This window comes from Hevea brasiliensis, chromosome 5 (genome assembly GCF_030052815.1).
Source record: "Hevea brasiliensis isolate MT/VB/25A 57/8 chromosome 5, ASM3005281v1, whole genome shotgun sequence".
In the NCBI taxonomy this organism is placed as follows: Eukaryota; Viridiplantae; Streptophyta; class Magnoliopsida; order Malpighiales; family Euphorbiaceae; genus Hevea; species Hevea brasiliensis.
Window position 1 is genome coordinate 113,388,110 of NC_079497.1, and position 17,824 is coordinate 113,405,933.

At 33.5% G+C, this 17,824-nt stretch overlaps 3 protein-coding genes across 3 annotated transcripts; all 3 read right to left on the reverse strand.

Moving 5' to 3' along the window:
• Positions 1-232: 232 nt before the first annotated feature.
• On the reverse strand, positions 233-1,389 carry LOC110646710 (transcription factor MYB27-like; the record flags this gene model as incomplete). Its single annotated transcript, XM_058147801.1, has 4 exons — positions 233-695; positions 822-919; positions 1,014-1,143; positions 1,230-1,389. Coding segments are annotated over 4 exons (714 nt in total), but the record flags the coding sequence as incomplete, so codon positions are not given.
• Positions 1,390-4,868: 3,479 nt separating this feature from the next.
• On the reverse strand, positions 4,869-11,096 carry LOC110646711 (uncharacterized). Its single transcript, XM_021800239.2, has 4 exons — positions 10,650-11,096; positions 10,447-10,557; positions 7,304-7,372; positions 4,869-5,236 (listed from the first exon to the last, which is right to left on the reverse strand). Exons 1-4 carry the CDS (start codon positions 10,791-10,793, stop codon positions 5,186-5,188), a joined length of 375 nt encoding a protein of 124 aa, XP_021655931.2. The 5' UTR covers positions 10,794-11,096; the 3' UTR covers positions 4,869-5,185.
• A 957-nt stretch (positions 11,097-12,053) lies between these two features.
• LOC110646709 (serine/threonine protein phosphatase 2A 57 kDa regulatory subunit B' beta isoform) lies at positions 12,054-16,062 on the reverse strand. The gene is made up of 2 exons (XM_021800237.2): positions 14,448-16,062; positions 12,054-12,621 (listed from the first exon to the last, which is right to left on the reverse strand). The coding sequence occupies exons 1-2, from the start codon at positions 15,606-15,608 to the stop codon at positions 12,298-12,300; spliced, it is 1,485 nt and encodes a 494-aa protein (XP_021655929.2). The 5' UTR covers positions 15,609-16,062; the 3' UTR covers positions 12,054-12,297.
• Between the last annotated feature and the right edge of the window lie 1,762 nt (positions 16,063-17,824).

The following is a 17,824-nucleotide window of genomic DNA, read 5'->3' on the forward strand; positions in this document are numbered from 1 at the left end:
TCTTCCCTTCTTAATAATGGTGAGATTTAATTGTTAAATCCAGAGTTCGTGTGCTTCTATCGTAAAAGATGCCCTGTTGCACAAGGTTTCCTGATATTTGAAGGTTTGCAGGCTCTAATCCTAGCTACTTGTTGGAAATTCTGCTTTGGGTGGTCAGGAATTTGCCTCACTTATCCATTGGCTTCTGGGTTGAACTGGAAATAATATTCCTGTAGTCCTAATTGAATTAGTAGGAAAAAAGAACACACAAATGCATACTTCTGAGGAAGGGAAGTGAAAAGCATGAAATTTGTGCAAGTTGGTATTTATCAGACATAACTAACACGTCTATAGTTTCTAGTTTTTCAGTCAACCTTCAACTGTAGAAGGTCAATTCATATCCCAGAGAGAGCCTAAGGAATCCAATATGATAGTGTCACCATCTTCAGAATTCCATTTCTGATAAGAGAAACATGAATCGAAACCACCACAATCCCGATGAATTTTCATTTCACTTTGATCACCTGATAACTCTGACATCCAATCATACAATCTGGTTTCATACGGTGAATTCAAGTATGTGAAACTCGATGGCTCATAGCACTGGTCCAAGGAAGATTCTGTAGTTCCTACTTTATTTTCTATAGAGTTATAGTCTTTCATGTTACAATTCCAGGAACTTGTATCACCTTCCTGATAGAAGAAATCTTGTTTAGCTATGTTTACTTTGCAGTGAAAGTTTCCTGCCCAAAGCATGGAAAATACTCTTTAATAAAGAGAAAACGATCAAACAGTATTACCATGCCAGGAATAATTCAAGTAGAAGAAAATATGCATTGCACCTTCTTGAGATTGTAGTTTCTTTCTCAGATGAGTTCTCCAGTAGTTCTTGATTTCATTATCAGTTCTTCCAGGCAACCTTCGAGCAATGTTTGCCCACCTGCAAGAGAATATTAATAACAACTAACTCTATCAGTACTCGAGAAATCTTTCATGCTAATTAAACTGCAATCACTAGCAGAAAGGAACATTACTTGTTACCCCATAGCTCATGAAGTTGGATAATAATCTGCTCTTCTTCATCACTTATCTGACCACGCTTAATATTGGGGCGGAGGTAGTTCAGCCATCGCAGCCTGCAACTCTTGCCAGTCCTGTTTAGACCTGCACATAATTTAACAACTATTTGTGAGAGAGTTCATCACAAAAATCAAGAGATAAACATCTAGCCAAGGCCCTTGTCAATGTACCAGATGCTGTTGCAATGGAATCCCATTTGCGGTCCCCGAAAAGCTTTACAGAAGTCACTAATTGCTGATCTTCCTCCTCTAGCCAAGGCCCTTTACGTAATTTGTCTCCTTGAATAGCTGCTGCTTGGTAAGCCATTATTGTCGTGAGATTATCAGGGTGGTTTCAATCTTCTTATATGAGGAGCAAACGTGGCAAAAGGTTAAGTATGTAACGGATCAAAAGCAAAACAAAGGGTGACCAAAAAATCTTACATGGCCAATATACGTGGATTACGCTAATTTGTGGTTACTCCACCCTTGGCTTGCGAGTTCAAAACTAAGATGTCTTTAAGTAGCACACCCCAATAGTCCCTCTATGTATCACCACTTTTGTCATTGTTTCAAAGGTTGTCCATCACTGTAACTGCAAGATTGCCTGTAGTGATTCAATTTGCAGATGTTAATTAACTTGTTATTTATTTATTTATTTATTTTTATTTACCCAATGGAAAATAACTTCATTTTTCTATCATCGTCCTACTGCCACAAAAGTAAGTACTCACTATTTTTTTGTAGCCGTTGTGAGTTGTGACATGTGTCAAGAATTTCAATATTTTTATTTGATGTGATTGAAAGGAAATTAAAGAGAAGATAGGAATATTAATCCTTAAAAAAGTGCAGAAGGATTAAGATAGTGTTTTGGAAGTTAGTAGGAAGCAGAAATCTGTATCTCTATCCAGATCTTCTCTTAGCATTTCTTTAAATTTATAGTGCATATGCAAATGCATGTGTCGGATACTTGGATATATAATGCTTGGAAGTCGGTATGAAGCAAGATATGACAGTTTCACAGTATAAAGCTGAATAAAATTTTTGGTCTTTACCATACGATTAAGGTTTCATTTGTCCATTTCTGTTTTTGTATTGCCCAATTAAGGTATTTTTTAGTGAAATTAAAAAGTTTTTCAGGTATGACGATTACTGTCTCTTAGTTACACGATTTTTTCTGACCTAATTTAACTTACTTGAATTACCACCAAACTTTAGATGTGTTCCAATATGACATACATGGAACAATCTCCCATCAATTCACATCACACTCTTGAATGAAAATAATATTTAATCATCATATTGATGCGAGGGATTGAATTGGGATTGGGATCACCACATCAGGCTCAGCACCAGTCCACCATATCAGGCTCGGTGGTGCCTAGTTAAGATTGAGCAGCTCCAAAGAGAAACATTATGACCACATAGCTTCTTTTCATTGGGCAACTCTGGTACTCAAAACGACTTTGCATGAGGCCAAAACTGTTGATTTTTTGAAGGAATGATATAGAGGTATATAATGATAAAGGTACACTTATACCGCCCAAATCATAAATAAAACCCTCAACAAAATTATGAAAATATGACTAAATTTTAATAGCTATTATCTAATAAATTTATAACAAATTGTTTTCTTATTTTAGAAACTAACATATTCTTGAAAACGTATTCTCTATTAGCATATCATCCACATTTTGACTTATTCAATTCACTTCAGCAATTAAGACTTAATACTCCGCCTTGGATTGGATCAGATGCTACACTTTCAAGTTTATTTCTTAGAAGGCATGATTTTGGTCATTATAACTTTTGCATATTTGGCATGGCTTTGATCATAGTTTTAGCCATAACATTATGGCATTTTTTCTATGAACATTAGGGCATATTTTGTTATCAGTTGCATGTGCATTTATAGCTTGCTTCTCTTTTTCGCTTAACTTGGCTTTTATTTATTTTATTTGCAGATTTAAATGACAAGAACCTTCTATAGGCTGCTTTGCCTCAATCTTGCCTTCGGCTTTAGTACCATCGTTAATTTTTCAAAGTAAGGATATGGAGGCATATAATAAAACTAAAATGGTATAGTGAATTTATTGATCAAAGGTATATTTATACAATCCAAAATATAATTGAAAATCTTAACAAAATTATAAAAATCTGACTAAATCTTAATAAGTACTGATTAATAAATTTGTAACAGATTGTTTCTTATTTTTAGAAACTAACAGATTCTTGAAAACTTATTCCCTAATAACATATCATCTATATTTTAAGTTATTCAAATCATATTTTTACTTATTCAAACTTCAATAGCTGAGACATTTCTTAAGAAAAACAAGATTCACTCTAATACTATATTAAAAAAATTTGAACTCAACCTCAAAATTCAGATATATAAGATTCTATTAGGACTTAATATATTATTATTTTATTTAGACAATCGATAAAATCAGAATAAATTTAATTAAAATAGACATATAAGGCGGCATATATACATTGACTTTTAATTTTAATAGAAAATATCATTATTGAAGATTTTATTAATATAAATTAAATTAGCTAATTAACAAGAATTTTTGTAAAATAAAACATTGTTGCATAAGTGAATTTGTGGATTGGAATACAAAATTGGGTTTCCTGTGCCCTACTGTCACTGTGCATTGACTCCACTAGACAATGAAAGTGGAAAAGGAGATATAATGAGGCCAAAACTTTAAAAAATAAAAATAAAAAATCTTGATCATATGGAAGCATTATTGTTGTAGTACAATAAAGTGAAATCTGAATTCAATCTAAATCTACATCAACATCTGGCAAATTATGTCTCCAAGGAGCCAACGAAGGAAACTCGGGATGAAAGAAATCTTGAACCCCATGAACCAGCACACGCCTATCATTGTAGATATTCCATTCTGTGATTTTTACGTCATTAATAGAAGCATAACCATACTTGCGAACTTGACTCACCAAAAGGGTATCGTGATCAATGTCCAGCGTCAGTAGCTCCGAGCCTCTCGATAGCAATCCCGAATCAAAAGCTTCTTTGTCAACTTTAGATATTGCAACCTGGTACTATGATCCAATCCTTAATGCTCACAGCTTCATCTGAAGGAGCAAATATAGTGATTGTATTATTGCAACAGTGTGATTCTATCACGCTTGTAGTCATTAAGAGGTACGATCGAGGCTAGCTGTTTCTCAAGAATTAAGGACATAATCTTGTAGCCGGCATCCCAAAGGGCTTTCTTAATCTTGACAATATCGACCGTCACCTTATGTTCTGATGGGAAGAAGATACGCATGAGATATGCTCCTTTTGGTTCTTCTGGAATAGGGTAGCAAGTTTCAGGAGGGAGTTTTGGCCGCCTAAGCATAAAATCCCATCCATAGGTCTGATTCGTCTGAAGGAGGACCGAGATCAGTAAAAAGGGCAAAAGAGAGTAAAGGAGAGGAGCAGATGCCATGAGATTAATAGTGGAATTAGCCTGAATGCATGCGTTGGATAAGCAAAAGCGACAATGAGGATATATATATATATATATATATATAGGGCAGAGTTCAAAGTTAAGTTGTTTACACTTCCATAAAGTTGATGTATTTCTGATAGGATAGAATTCATAACATCTACTAACTAGGACTTGAATTTAATTAACTGATACATCCCACCAATGAAAAGCCAAATTAATCATCTTTCTCGCACCTCTGAGCCACAAAACCAATTCCATAAACTCATCTGACATCAATTAGCTGTTTCATAGACTAAGATCAGATCCTAGTAGAAACAGAGTAAATAATTAATAAAAGTAGTACAGGGGCAGACACAGAGAAGACTTCGGATCAACATATACACGGTGGATAACCCTTCAAGACAAAAAACAACAGCCAAATATTCCATGAAATAGAATTTAAGGAAGAAAACGGTATGATGCATAGAATAAAAAAGAACATTGAAAACACAATCCTATCCTTGTCAACATCCTATGTAGACTCTTTCACTCGCCAACTTTGAAATTATTATTAGAACTAAAGTCAGCATAAGAAGGCATCACAAAGGAAGATCTTATTTACAGTCACTCTGTTTCACCAGGCTTGTGCTGTTGACACTCCCAAAATTGCACTTGCAAGCAGTAACCAAGAATCCCAAGCTACTAGCGATCGACAAACGATTTGTTCATAAGGTCAACTGCATTATCCATGAACTGTATGTGGAAGCAAATTGAACTTGTAAATCAGGAGATAAAAAGAAACATAGATTTGCAATTTCCATAATTCTAACTTTTTATTCAGTTACTTCATACAAAATTACTCAATAAAATAAAATTGCAAATGAGCAAAGGATACTGTTTCCTTCTTAATTTTAGTAAATAAGTAATAGTAATAAATAATCAATTAAACTTGCCCAATCAGGTAAACTTGTCATCCACTCCAGAAAATGTGACTTCAGTTCAAACAAGCTTTATTGTAGAACTAAAAGGGAACTAATGACCTCCTTTTAATCAAAATTGCAAAACATGGCTTAGGGTAATCTCCAGTAGTGTTTGCCACTTTGCATATGGCAATAATAATAGATTTGAACTGTAACAAGATGTACACAGATCTATTCTAGAATCTTAATTTTTTACCTCAATACCAGTTTCCACTAGATAATATACCAGGAACTTTTAAGCTCACCCTCAACACAATATCCAAGCAATAGCTAAATGAATGAGGTTCCTCTGTTGGGATTATAAATCTCACATTGGGAAATTATAAACATAAAATGGTCAATGTAAGTTGTTAGATTGTAACATTAACTTCGCTAATCATTTTGATATGTAAAATAATCTAATTACTTATATAAGCCCGAATTAAAATGAATTATATTGTAATTTGACAACACTCTTTCCAAATTTAACATGGTATAAAAGTTCAAACTGAGTTGTGGGTTCCAATCGCCCATAAAACTATATAATTGAGCCCATATTGTATTAAAAATACAAACTAATTGTCAAGTGACAACTATGTAATCGCACTTGAGGGAGGAGTGTTGGGATTATAAATCCCACATCGAGAAAGTATAAACATAAAAAGCTAAATATAAATTGTTAGATAGCAACATAGACTTGGCCAATCATTTTAATGTGTAAAACAATTTAATCACTGATATAAGCCCGAATTAAAATAAATTATATTGTAATTTGACCAACACTATTTCCATATTTAACATCCTCCAAGTCTACACCCAATGCTCAAATCTACTCAATAGTCAATGCTGGACTGAAAACAAGCCAGTTGGCCATTTATGGCTGAGACATTTTTTAATTGACACAACTGAGAAACTGTAGTATTTCTTCAAGCCAGTTTTTTCTTGGTACATATTAGAAGAGAAATCATGAGATTGTTACAATACTATTAGATCAATTTTCTCTACAAGTTCCATTCTAACGCCAAATTTTTGATTGCTTAAACTAGGTTTTGTTTTCCCTCTCCTCTCTTCCCCCCCACCCCCCCGCCCGCCCCCTCCTCTTCCTCTTACAACAAAAAATAAAGCTGAAAAAAAAAATGCCTTGTTTATATCTATTTGATTGTTTGAAATGGCCCCTGCAAAATTTCTTTCTTGGCTCCTCCAAGATTGGGCTCTCTCCAAATTATGAGTTGGCCCTTTAAGAATGGGCTTAGTAAATTTAAAATCATTAGCCCATTACTTAATACAACAAATTAAGCCCCTCTAAGAATGGGCTTTCTCAGTTTTTCTTTTCAAATGGGATGATCTTTATATACCCATTAGAAAAAACAGTTAAGTGTTTTTTGGAGTATCTTTTGTATATTTTTATATATTTTTAACGCTTAACAATATTTAGCAGTATAAATATTTATAAATTTACTTTTGATCATATTTCGGCCCTCAAGTTCCAACTTCTAGTTCCGCCCCTGGTGTTTTGAAACATGCCCCTGATTTGAATGTCATTCCAGAATTATAATGTCCTATGAACATGCCAATATTCAGACTCCAGGTCCGGCGGCTATCTGATGACCCCAAGAAAGCTTATATTCATTTAAAACCACAACGTTGGATCTAACTACAAGGGATGACCAATTGAAAAAGATTATGTCTTTTGAACCAATTCCTTATGCCACCACCCGCACCTAGTAGGGTATCAAGGAATTGTAACTGCCCACACATTTATTAAAATGGTTATAACAATTCTAAATATAAAATGTTTCATTGCGATAATATAGAGCATAATTACTAAAACCAAGTTTTACTAATAAAACAAAAGCATTACCTTTCCAAGCAACTTAAGTTCTCGTCCAACAGGTTCCATAAATTTTAGGTTAACATCTATAGGCCACACCTGTGTATGTTAAAAAACATGATTAGATAGCAAGGGAAATAACAGAAGGAAAATGAGTGAAAGCTAAAAGCAGAGTTAGATTTTTCTGCAACAAATACAACAGGGAAAAAAAAAAATTACAGCTGAGCTCAGTAGCAGTGTTTTTGGCAAGGTTATATAAAACTTTTAACTCCACGAAATGCACATTTTTGCGAACAAGTACTGCCCTTACAAAGATAATATTAAGATTATACAAAAATAACCTTCCCTCTATAATAATTCACAGAGAGAATCAAATAGCACCTTACCGAGCAAAAAATTAGGAAAATGCTGGTTGTTAACACACAGGTGAGAGAGAGAGAGAGAGAGAGAGAGAGAGAGAGAGAGAGAGAGAGAGAGAGATTAAATGAGAAAGAGATTAGTGTCTACTAATGCCAGGGGCGGCTGCACGCCTTAAGGTGGGGGGGCATTTGAAAAAAAAAAAAAAAGATATATTTAGACATAACAATTTTATTCAATTTAATATTTAAAATTAGCTTACCACCAATTATGCAAATAAATTAACTATAGGAGCCAAAAAAAAAATCTAATTTTTTGTGGTATAAAATTTGTCTCTATTTATTTTATCCCTATGGAGTCAAAATTTTTTGTTATTATTTATTATAATAATTATAAATTATTATTTTAAAACATTAATTAATTTAATAGGAGAATTACTATTTAGTCATTGCATTTTAGCAAAACTAATTGCTTAGCCCCTGTATTTTGAAAAATGTGCTATTTAGTCTCTGTATTTTGATTCTGTTAAACTGTTTAATCGCCCGTCAATTTTGCTATTAGAAAACAATTTTTAATGCTAATCAAACTATTATTTAGTCTCTCTATTCTAGTTAAACTAATTAGTTAATCCCTTTATTTTGGAAAAAAAAAATATAGTTAATCCCTATAATTAGTTTTGTTGAACCCACGAGCTCAAAAGAGCATGAATTTTGATGATAGCAAAACTCAACTAGAATCAAACTAACTTTTCTTTAAAGTGTTATGATATTTCTTCTTAAGGATTTAAAGAAAGATTCATAAGTTGGTGAAATTATGCCTTAAAAAAAGATGACATCCTAAGGCAACTCAAGATGAATCAAAGACAAGAAAGATAAAGCTACCTTCCAAGCTATATTGAAGATCAAAGTGAAGGTACATAGTTTAGAGTATAGTTTAAGATTCTTAAGAACATTTGCGAAAAGAATTGAGGAGTAGAGCTAATGAAGTTAATTTTTAATCTCTCAAATTTTTATCCTAAGTTTTCAAAACTTGTTTTTAAGTTTTGAATGACCTAAAAGTATTTCACTGTGATCTGGTGCAAAATGTTTACTTTTTCAAATTTGAGCAGAACAGATCTACAAGTTTGCTACTTTCCCTAGTATGCTAACTAGTTTGCTAACAGACTCAAGTCTGTACAACATCGCAGAAAACGACAAAATAATGGCTAGTTTCTTGAAATTTGAATTTATAACATTCCAATGGATTTTCAAACAGCCAGAAATAGTTTGAGACTATAAATACACTTATTCTTGGCTATTTTGCACTTAATGAAAGTTGCTATAGTGTTCCTAACTCTTTAAAGTCATTTAAAAGCTTTCATTCAAAGTGCTCCCACTTACTTTTATTGCTCATCATTAGCATATCTACTCAACTCTTCTTTCTAGTTTATGTTGTAATAAGTGATAGTGAGTTTTAAACAACTTTATTAGCATTTATGAGAGGTTTGACAAGCACCTATTGAAGCTTAATAGTGTAAAGTGCTTGGGATAACATTTGTTAGAAATTTGAAACTACTGTGTAAAGCTTTGAAGTGAAAATTTATAAAAGGCTTTTGTATCTTGCCTTTAAAAGAGAAGAATAGTGAAGTGAAGACTCAAAGAGGCACCTTTGAGAGAGTGGATATAGGCTATTTAAGCCGAATCACTATAAAAATTTAGTGTTTTATTTTCATAACCTTAACTCTTTAAAGTTTAGCATTTTATTTTCTAGTTAAGTTAAAATTACTGTGTCATGATCTGCATTAGTTTACTGCTCTGTTTGCTGAATACTGCCATGCCATATTAACAATATGCTGAGCATGGTTTGAATTAAATCTGCATATATAGTTAATTTAAGCTATTTAACACACACACACACACACGCGCGCGCGCGCATCACATTAGAACACTTTGTTGAACCAAGACACAATTTTTCAAAAGTTTTGAGCAAGAACCGAAAATTTGTATTAGTCTAATTCACCCCCTCCAAAATGAAGGGAACAAGCAATCAACCTGTTCATGTGAACAATAATCTATAGGTAGTTCATGCAAGCAAGAAACTTCAGAATACTATTGACAAAGTTTACCACATAAATTTATGGTCATCTTCTAGGATCATACTTAAACCATTTACATACAGTAAATCATCAGTCCATCACAACCTACCATCAAATTATTCTTGAAAAGCTGAAGCATCTTGCGGTAGGCATTGCCTATGGTGCACTAAACTCATAGAGAATCCCTGGTTTCATGCCTCAAACCCTATGCAACAAGGCCATAATACTGGTGTGTTTAAAATATTAGAGGTCTATTCCCAATTACAGAAAAAAGAAGTTTTGTTGTAATGCGCAGGTATGCGCTAGCTTGAAGACAAGTCTCACAGCACAAATAACACAATTGCTTTGATTGGAGTTCCTTACATAAAGACTGGAGTTTGTATATGGTAGTACATGAATTAGCTCATAGTTAGCATACAAGAGCACGTTTGGAAAAGCATAGTAAAAAAAAAAAAATCAGATAATTAAATTTGATTGCATCTCATTGCAACCTACAAAGCATGCTCCAAATTCTAACAAAATATCTATAGGAAAACTGACATGTAATTTTAGAATTTTCAATCCTCCCTGATTAATACCCAAGTTGTAATTTTGGACCATTAGAAATAAACAACGATTATGACATACAGGTATATTATCATCAAACGAAATGAATTTTCAGCTAAACTACTGTAAGACCAGAAAATTAAAAAGAAAAAAAGAAAGAAGAAGAAGAATTTGAGATAGGAAAAAGCAAAAATACCTTAATACCAAGTAATCGAACGGGAGTAATCTGGCCAGGGACAATGCAATCAGGACCAGCGGCTTCCACCATGGCTTCGGTTGCCAAACCAGTTCCTATTGGGTCGGGGTGCTGCAGAAATCGCAGGGTAAAAAGACGAGAACTAGCAGGTAAAGAGAAGAAAGAAAGAAAGAAAGAAAGAGTAGGAGCGGGAAGAAAGAAACCTTCATGATGGAGAGGGCGTAAGTGGAGAAAGGGGTTTGAGAGACACGGAGAACAGGAGAGTGGTGAATTTTAGGAAGGGGTTTGGAGGAAAAGACCCTCCAAGGAACATCCTTTTGAAGCGCAGCTCCTCCCTTTTTAGACATGCTTCCTTCTTCTTCTTCTTCGTCTTCTTCTTCTTCTTGGAAAAGGGTTTTACCAGTATAGCGTGAATCAGTAATAAATAATTCAGGGAGAGAGAGACAAAGAAAGAATAGATGCCAAGAAATGGAACGAATTGAGCACCCAGGAAAGGAAAACTGCCAAAATGAAAAATCGCTGCATTATGAAGCTGTTCCTGCTGCTCTGGCCCTTTAGATTTCTAATTTTTTTTTAACATAATTGATTCCGACTGATTTAAAACTCGAAAACCTCACGGCTCTGCAACGATTGAATATTACCGAGTGAAAACTTTTTTCCTTCATTAATTTGAAAGAGGAAATGTAAATATAATTATTTAACATTTTCTTTTTTTTTTGTTATAAAAAAAGTTTTTAAAATTTATAATATGTTTTATTATAATTATTGCATTGTCTTGGCAATGAAATCAAACATATTATTCTTTTTGATAAATGATAATTTTGAGTCGGTTTCAAATGTTATTTAATATTTACGAGTCTAAAAAAAAAATTCTTTTAATAATATATATATTAAAAGAAAAAAAAAAGTCATGTTAAATGTGGAATGATTTTAAAAAAAGTCATGTTAAATGTGGAATGATTTTGCAAACTCAATTCATTTAATGAATTTTTTATTCAATACCCAAAGCACGCATTGCAGTTGAAATATAATTGTTTTTTTTCTATTAACGTAAAAAAATTTTGATAAAAATAAATATAAAAATAATAATATTATTTTTTTATTAGAACAAAACATTAAAAGATAGTTATTGCCAAACAACATCTATATTAATTTCTTTGTAAATAAAATTATAAAAGCAAAATATTAAAATAAATACATTTATTTCACTTAAAATAAATGTGTTCTAATAACTGCATTTCGAATCGTACGGTCGCACACTACATTTTGAATCGTAGAGTCGCGCTAAGTTAAAATAAACACATTCTCACTGCAAAAACCATTACTTCACATCCCTATAATCCCAGGTAGAATGAGAGCATGCCACCTTCAAAAATGCTAAATCAGTAATAAACCAAGAACTGAATAGAGCTTTTTATTATTTTTCAATTCAAGGAAAAGGCCCCAAAAATTTCCATCTCTTTATTCAGAAAAAAATAAATAAATAAGAGAAAAGTTTCCCTCCAAGCCAAGTAGCTCCAACTGATTAAGTAGCCTCTATTATAAAAAACAAAGTTAAAAGAGCTTAAAAAAAAAAAAAAAAAAAACTCATGAGAGATACCCGCATATCATTCTTCATGTGCAGCATATTACTAACAAATTCAATACATTTTAAATTACATTTATGGCTGCTATCTCTGATATCTTTAAGGATTGGATTCAGATAAAATAAATAAATAAAAGAGGAAAAGAAAAAAAAGAAAAAATTGCAAAAGAATAGCACCAAAATGGGGAGGAGCGCTTCTGTTGTCTCCCATCCGCACGTTTCTTTCTTTCTTTTTTATGGTGAACTAGCCAAACTTGAGAAATAAGTTAAACACTGACCATATCATCTCCTTCTCTCTGTGCTGCCACATCAGCCAGTCTCTTCCATGTCATTTCCCGCTGCTCTTCCACTTCTTTGGCCCTGGACTCTTTCTCTTCATACTGCCTTTGACAGTCTTCAAACAACTCCGTATCCATTTCCAAGAACATTTTCCGAACGTTAACTGTAAGTCCATGAACTGCCTGGTTCCAATGACTTTGGATATTCTTCTCCAATGCCTCAAAAATAATTGGTAATATGACACTACAATTCTGAGCAATTAAGCTTACAATATGTTCATTGTTCCACAAAAACAGGGCTCTTTCTGCAACCTGCAACACAAATTTGCCTAAGCAAAATTTGAAAGGAAAATAAAAAGAGAAGAAATTTCATTGTTGACCACAAACTAAGCTAAAAAATTCCATTCTGTATCTGATCAGATTCCTCCTCCAAGAGTTCTTATCAACTGTGCAAAGCATGAACACATTTTAAATGCACTTTAAATTCAAATCACGACTCTTTCCCCCCAGAAGCTACAAAAGAACCAAATCATGACAACTGTATGACATGACATCAAACAACATTTTAAATGCTGCTTTAACAGGGCACATTTTGTTGATAAACAAGCGTAGTAAACTCTGGAAAAGCCAGTTTTAAGTTTTACAGGAAGCAGATAAAGGAAAAGTCTAGGCAACTAAGAAGTAATCTTCTGAGCTCATCAAAACAACATGGTGACTCGCCTAAAGTATGTCATAAATTTGCCATCTGTAACGATGAAGTTATTAAGCATTCATCTTATAAAAAAAAATGTTGGAACAGACAAGACAACAAAGTCAAATCAAGATGCTGTCATAACTATGCAAATTTCTCTGGGAAAGCTAGAACTGACCATGCTCCTATCCAGATTAATGAAAAACGAGAATTGAAGGTTGCAGAAGAGTTAGAATATCAATAATGTTGGATTTGTTGCTATGGAGTCATATAGTTACTAAAATATATAAAATTTGGACTGAGAAAAGCTCAACACAGCCTGATATGTGTCATATTTGATTGGTGTCAGTTGCTCAAGATCTGTTGATTAAGGTTGGTATCTTAGAACAAGGTATAAGAGACTGAACAATGGACATAGTAACAAATTAGCAGGACAAAATTTACTAAGATATGATACACTAAATGGAAAAGGGATTTCTGAAGCCTACCCAAAGTAGATTTAAGAAAATAAGTGCAAATGGAATAACCGATAATCTAAAAGTAGAATCTAATTCAAATATCATTCATTATGAGATCAAAATTTAAGAAATTAATCATGCTGTTGTTTGCTCAGGAGAAGATCTTTAAGAAACATGCAAAAGCCAACAACAAAAGGAAAGCCTACCAGGATAATGTACAGCTGTGAGCAACCAACTAATTCAAAGCGTCAAACAGAAACAAATAACAAATCAAGGACTGGCATAAATAAGTTGACCGTTTGATGACATGAGAGAGCAAATAACACCCCCTCATCCATTTGGTGGTCAATAACTCACAAATTAGATTTGACTAGATAAGCAGTTTTGGATCATTCCATGTGGATTGTAATAATACAATATTCATGGCAAGAAAAAAAAAAAAAAAACATAAGCAAAGGAGAAAGCAAACCAATGGAAAATTTTAAGCAGTATACTTCCCCTAAGAAATAATAAGTTTCTTTTTTTTTTTAACCTCACCAACAAGATGTCAGCTATATAACATTGCATTAGCAACAACAAGAAGAAAAGAATGAAAATACTGTAACTATTGTACTAGAAGAATGCAACCGACAAAACAGGTTGCAACTAACCTTGAAAAGAATATCAATTCAATATACATAAGCAATAATACCAGCTAATAGGGAATGAAACACGTGTAAGGCATGAATAAAAAAGTGGAATTTTGCAACATACGAAAAGAAACCAATAATTAATACAATACACACATAAAACAGACCAAAAGGTGAAATTATCAACAACAATTTCTCCAAAGAGAAAATATTTATCTTAATCATGACTTGTAGCATTTTGGATTTCCAAATACAGAATAGACCCCAAGGAACCATACCTACCCAAAGTATCCAAATTCTAGCAAGCCAAATTATGTATTTAAAAGCATAGCTCTGAAACATGGGTTAACATTCACAAACCTGAAAATGGGAGCTAGTGAGGCAGCGAGCAATCTGCCTGAAAAGAGGAACCATGCAGCGCTGAAATTCAGCAGACTGTGTTGCCTCTAGCACTTCTTCAAGTTCTCCAAGGAAGAGAACTTCCTTCTGACAATTAGTCAGAGGCCAATACTTCAACAAACCCCTTATGACTGTATCTGCAAGCTTGTAATCCTTTTCAACAAATTGGACAATACAATAAGAAAGCTGCTGATGGTAAACAGAAATTGGCTTTGGTTTATGCAGTGGTATGAGCGCCCTTACAAGAAACAGCTTATGCTCCTCTTTCATTGGCAGCGCAAAACCATTTATTATGCTCCCCAGAATCTCCAATAGTTCTCCGATCCCACTGTGCCTCTCAGTCTCATATATAAACCGATAGAATATATTATTTATTGCTTTCCTAATAAATGGGCGATGCACCATAAATTTGCCATAAATCCTATGAAGAATTGTCTTCAAATACTCCCTCTCACGTGGATCCTCAGAATCAAACAAATCCAGCAGTTTCAACACAAAAGAATGATCAATATATTTCTTGGCAACCTTCGTGTCAGTATCTGATGACACAACATATCTTAAAAGAAGCTCATAAACAAGCTGCAAATGAGGCCACGAGGGTTCCAAATAAGGCTCCTCCTCTTCGGGATCTGCAACTTCTTGCCCGGTGTTCTCATGAGAAGCTGGGGGCAAACAACGGAATATATTCACGGAAACCATTCTAATCATTTCCTCTTGACAGGTTTCCGTGATTTTTCCCGAGCCGGATTGAATAAAATCGACCAATTCCAACAGCGTTTGTCTCTTGATTTCCTTCTCTCGGACCGATTTTAGCGTATCGCTGAAGTCCAATTGGAAACAACAGACCTGAAGCTTCCGGAGAAACAGGTTTTGTCGCTCAGATACGGGCACATCCCGGAAAAGAGGGAGGGGCTCCACCGAATTCATTGGCGGCGGAGCCACGACCGTCGTGCCATTGTTGGGAGTTACAGGGCCAGGGGTGGTCCGAGAGGCATGGTTCACCACCACATTTGATGCAGGTCCCGACCCAGAGTTTCGGGTCCCCGGTGGCCCAAATCCAGAATCGTTACCATCAGATTTAGAGGGCTTTTTGTGCCCACCCTTTATAATTTTCTTCAACATTTCTCAATGCAAGCAAACCCTAATCCTAAAATCAACAGCTCTAATTGTTTTTGGGCTTGGGATTATTGCAAGGAAGTCGAGCGTTGGTGGTCCGTGGAATTTGGATGGATTGATCGGCATGCATGGAATAATAGCGACCCTCGGGAGCGGATCGAATCAAATGATTGATTCAACCATAATAAATCATAAGCAAATGGATCTAAGATAAGAATTGGAAAGGAATTATACCAATTTGGGAATCGCAGAAGAGTCCGTCCTTAAGCGAATCCAAATAGCGAGTCATTTGAAACGAATCGCCGGAATTTTGTCAGGTTATCGGTAGGCACAGATTAATCCGATGGAAGCCCGCGAAGAGGAAAGATAGGGAAATAACAAGAAAGAGAAACGTTAGAGAGAGAAAAAGAGATAATTTTAGAGAGACGAGGAAGAGAGAGAGAGGAGAGAGTGGGGGAAGGGATAATAATTAAGGAAAAGAAATATTATTGAATTATGAATTAAATAATATGTAATTATAATTTTTATTTTTATTTATTATATATACATGAAATTAATGTGAGAGAATATGTCATTATTTAATAAATAAATTTAATTTTAATATTTTAAAATATTTTTATAATATAAAATTCAATTTTTTTTAATAATAAGTAATTTTTTGTTATAACAAATTTAATTAGTAAACTAATAATTAATAATTAAATGATGATAATACTGCGGGACAATGTCAACAATACTTTATTAAAAGATATAGCTTTCGGTAGGCATATATTGACTTGGTAGAACAATACCCATTTATTTTCTAACTAGGCAGTCAATGATGTCTATTATATGTAATTATATTAGCACTATATATTTATCACGTTAACGTTGTTTAATAGTAATTAACGATTTAAATTATATTTATTAATTAAAAAAATATATAATATTAAATTAATAAAATTAAATCACAATTCATAATGTATAAATCAAAACGCCAACTAACATGTAATTTTTATATTTTTTCCTTTAATTTATTTAAATTATAATTTTCGAACTTTTTTTCAAAATCTCCAACCAATCTAAGAGACTTTTGAAGAAAAGGTGGTGGCCAACCCAACTTATTCTGATTAAACATCAATGATAATTAAATACGATTAACAATCCAACAAAAAACTGTTTAATTTGGACATCAATCAAGTATATAATTGACTAAATTACAATTTAATTAGTCCTAAGGTAGTCATATATAGTGGGGCATAAACAATGTTCATTGACTTTGTATATATGCAGAAGCGATCCATCACATTGGAGCAAGACAAAATTAGATATTTGGAAGAGGAAGTGAAATATATGGTGCCTTTTATTTCAATGGTTCAATGGCGACTCCACGATATTTGAATAAACTTGAATTAAGTGAATGGAATCTTTCATCAATTTTTGACATATTGTCCATTGTTCACACTCACCAACTACTAGAGATGAACAACTCAAGCCAACGATTATCCCCATCTAACAGCTATTGATTATTTCAGGATGGTTAAATTATATTAGGGTCTATTTGGATAGCTAAATTTGAAATTAAATCATTGTTTCCACTTTACTTTTCCTCCCTAATAGCTATAGTTAACACTATGATCTTTGGAAGAGCAAGAAAACAGCTTTGAAAGATCCTGCTTCAGTAGAAGTCGTGACTGATGAGAACCCTCCAGCAGTAGAGCCGTCAACCCACCAGCAGAAGCTCCAACGACTATGAAGAAGCAAGCTTTTTCCCAGGAAAAAAAAATTTTCAAGCCACCTGACAAAGGTGGAGACACCATATTTCAAGCAATTTTCAGCCAGGACATTATGATACTGTTTCTTGCAACAGCTTGGGGTAATGAAGAGGCGTTAACGGTGATTGATAACTTGGTTCAGATTGGCGAATCACTGGCAATCATAAGCGAAAAATCACAACCTTTTTGTGCCGCTTGTTAGCATTTGGAACTATCTTGGTCGATCAGTGGCGGGTTTTGCCTCTGAATCCCTCGTCCTCTAATGCTTAAATTTGTGATTCTTGTGGCTTGCATGGGAGAAATTTTAAAATATTTATCAAAATAATAAATATGATTTATTATTCATAAAATAATAATTACAAAATGAACATATTATTAATAAAATTACAAATAATACATTATTAATAAAACTATAATTATTATATATTCAGTTATTTCAATTAAGAATAAAATTTTTTTTATGACTAT

Coding starts and splice junctions, on each gene's coding strand:
- LOC110646709 (XM_021800237.2), bottom strand. CDS start 15,608: ATGTTGAAGAAAATTATAAAGGGTGGGCACAAAAAGCCCTCTAAATCT. Junction 12,622..14,447: donor TCACTAGCTCCCATTTTCAG/GTTTGTGAATGT, acceptor TTTGTGTTGCAG/GTTGCAGAAAGAGCCCTGTT.
- LOC110646711 (XM_021800239.2), bottom strand. CDS start 10,793: ATGTCTAAAAAGGGAGGAGCTGCGCTTCAAAAGGATGTTCCTTGGAGG. Junction 7,373..10,446: donor TTCGATTACTTGGTATTAAG/GTATTTTTGCTT, acceptor TAACATACACAG/GTGTGGCCTATAGATGTTAA. Junction 5,237..7,303: donor AACTTAAGTTGCTTGGAAAG/GTAATGCTTTTG, acceptor TTCCACATACAG/TTCATGGATAATGCAGTTGA.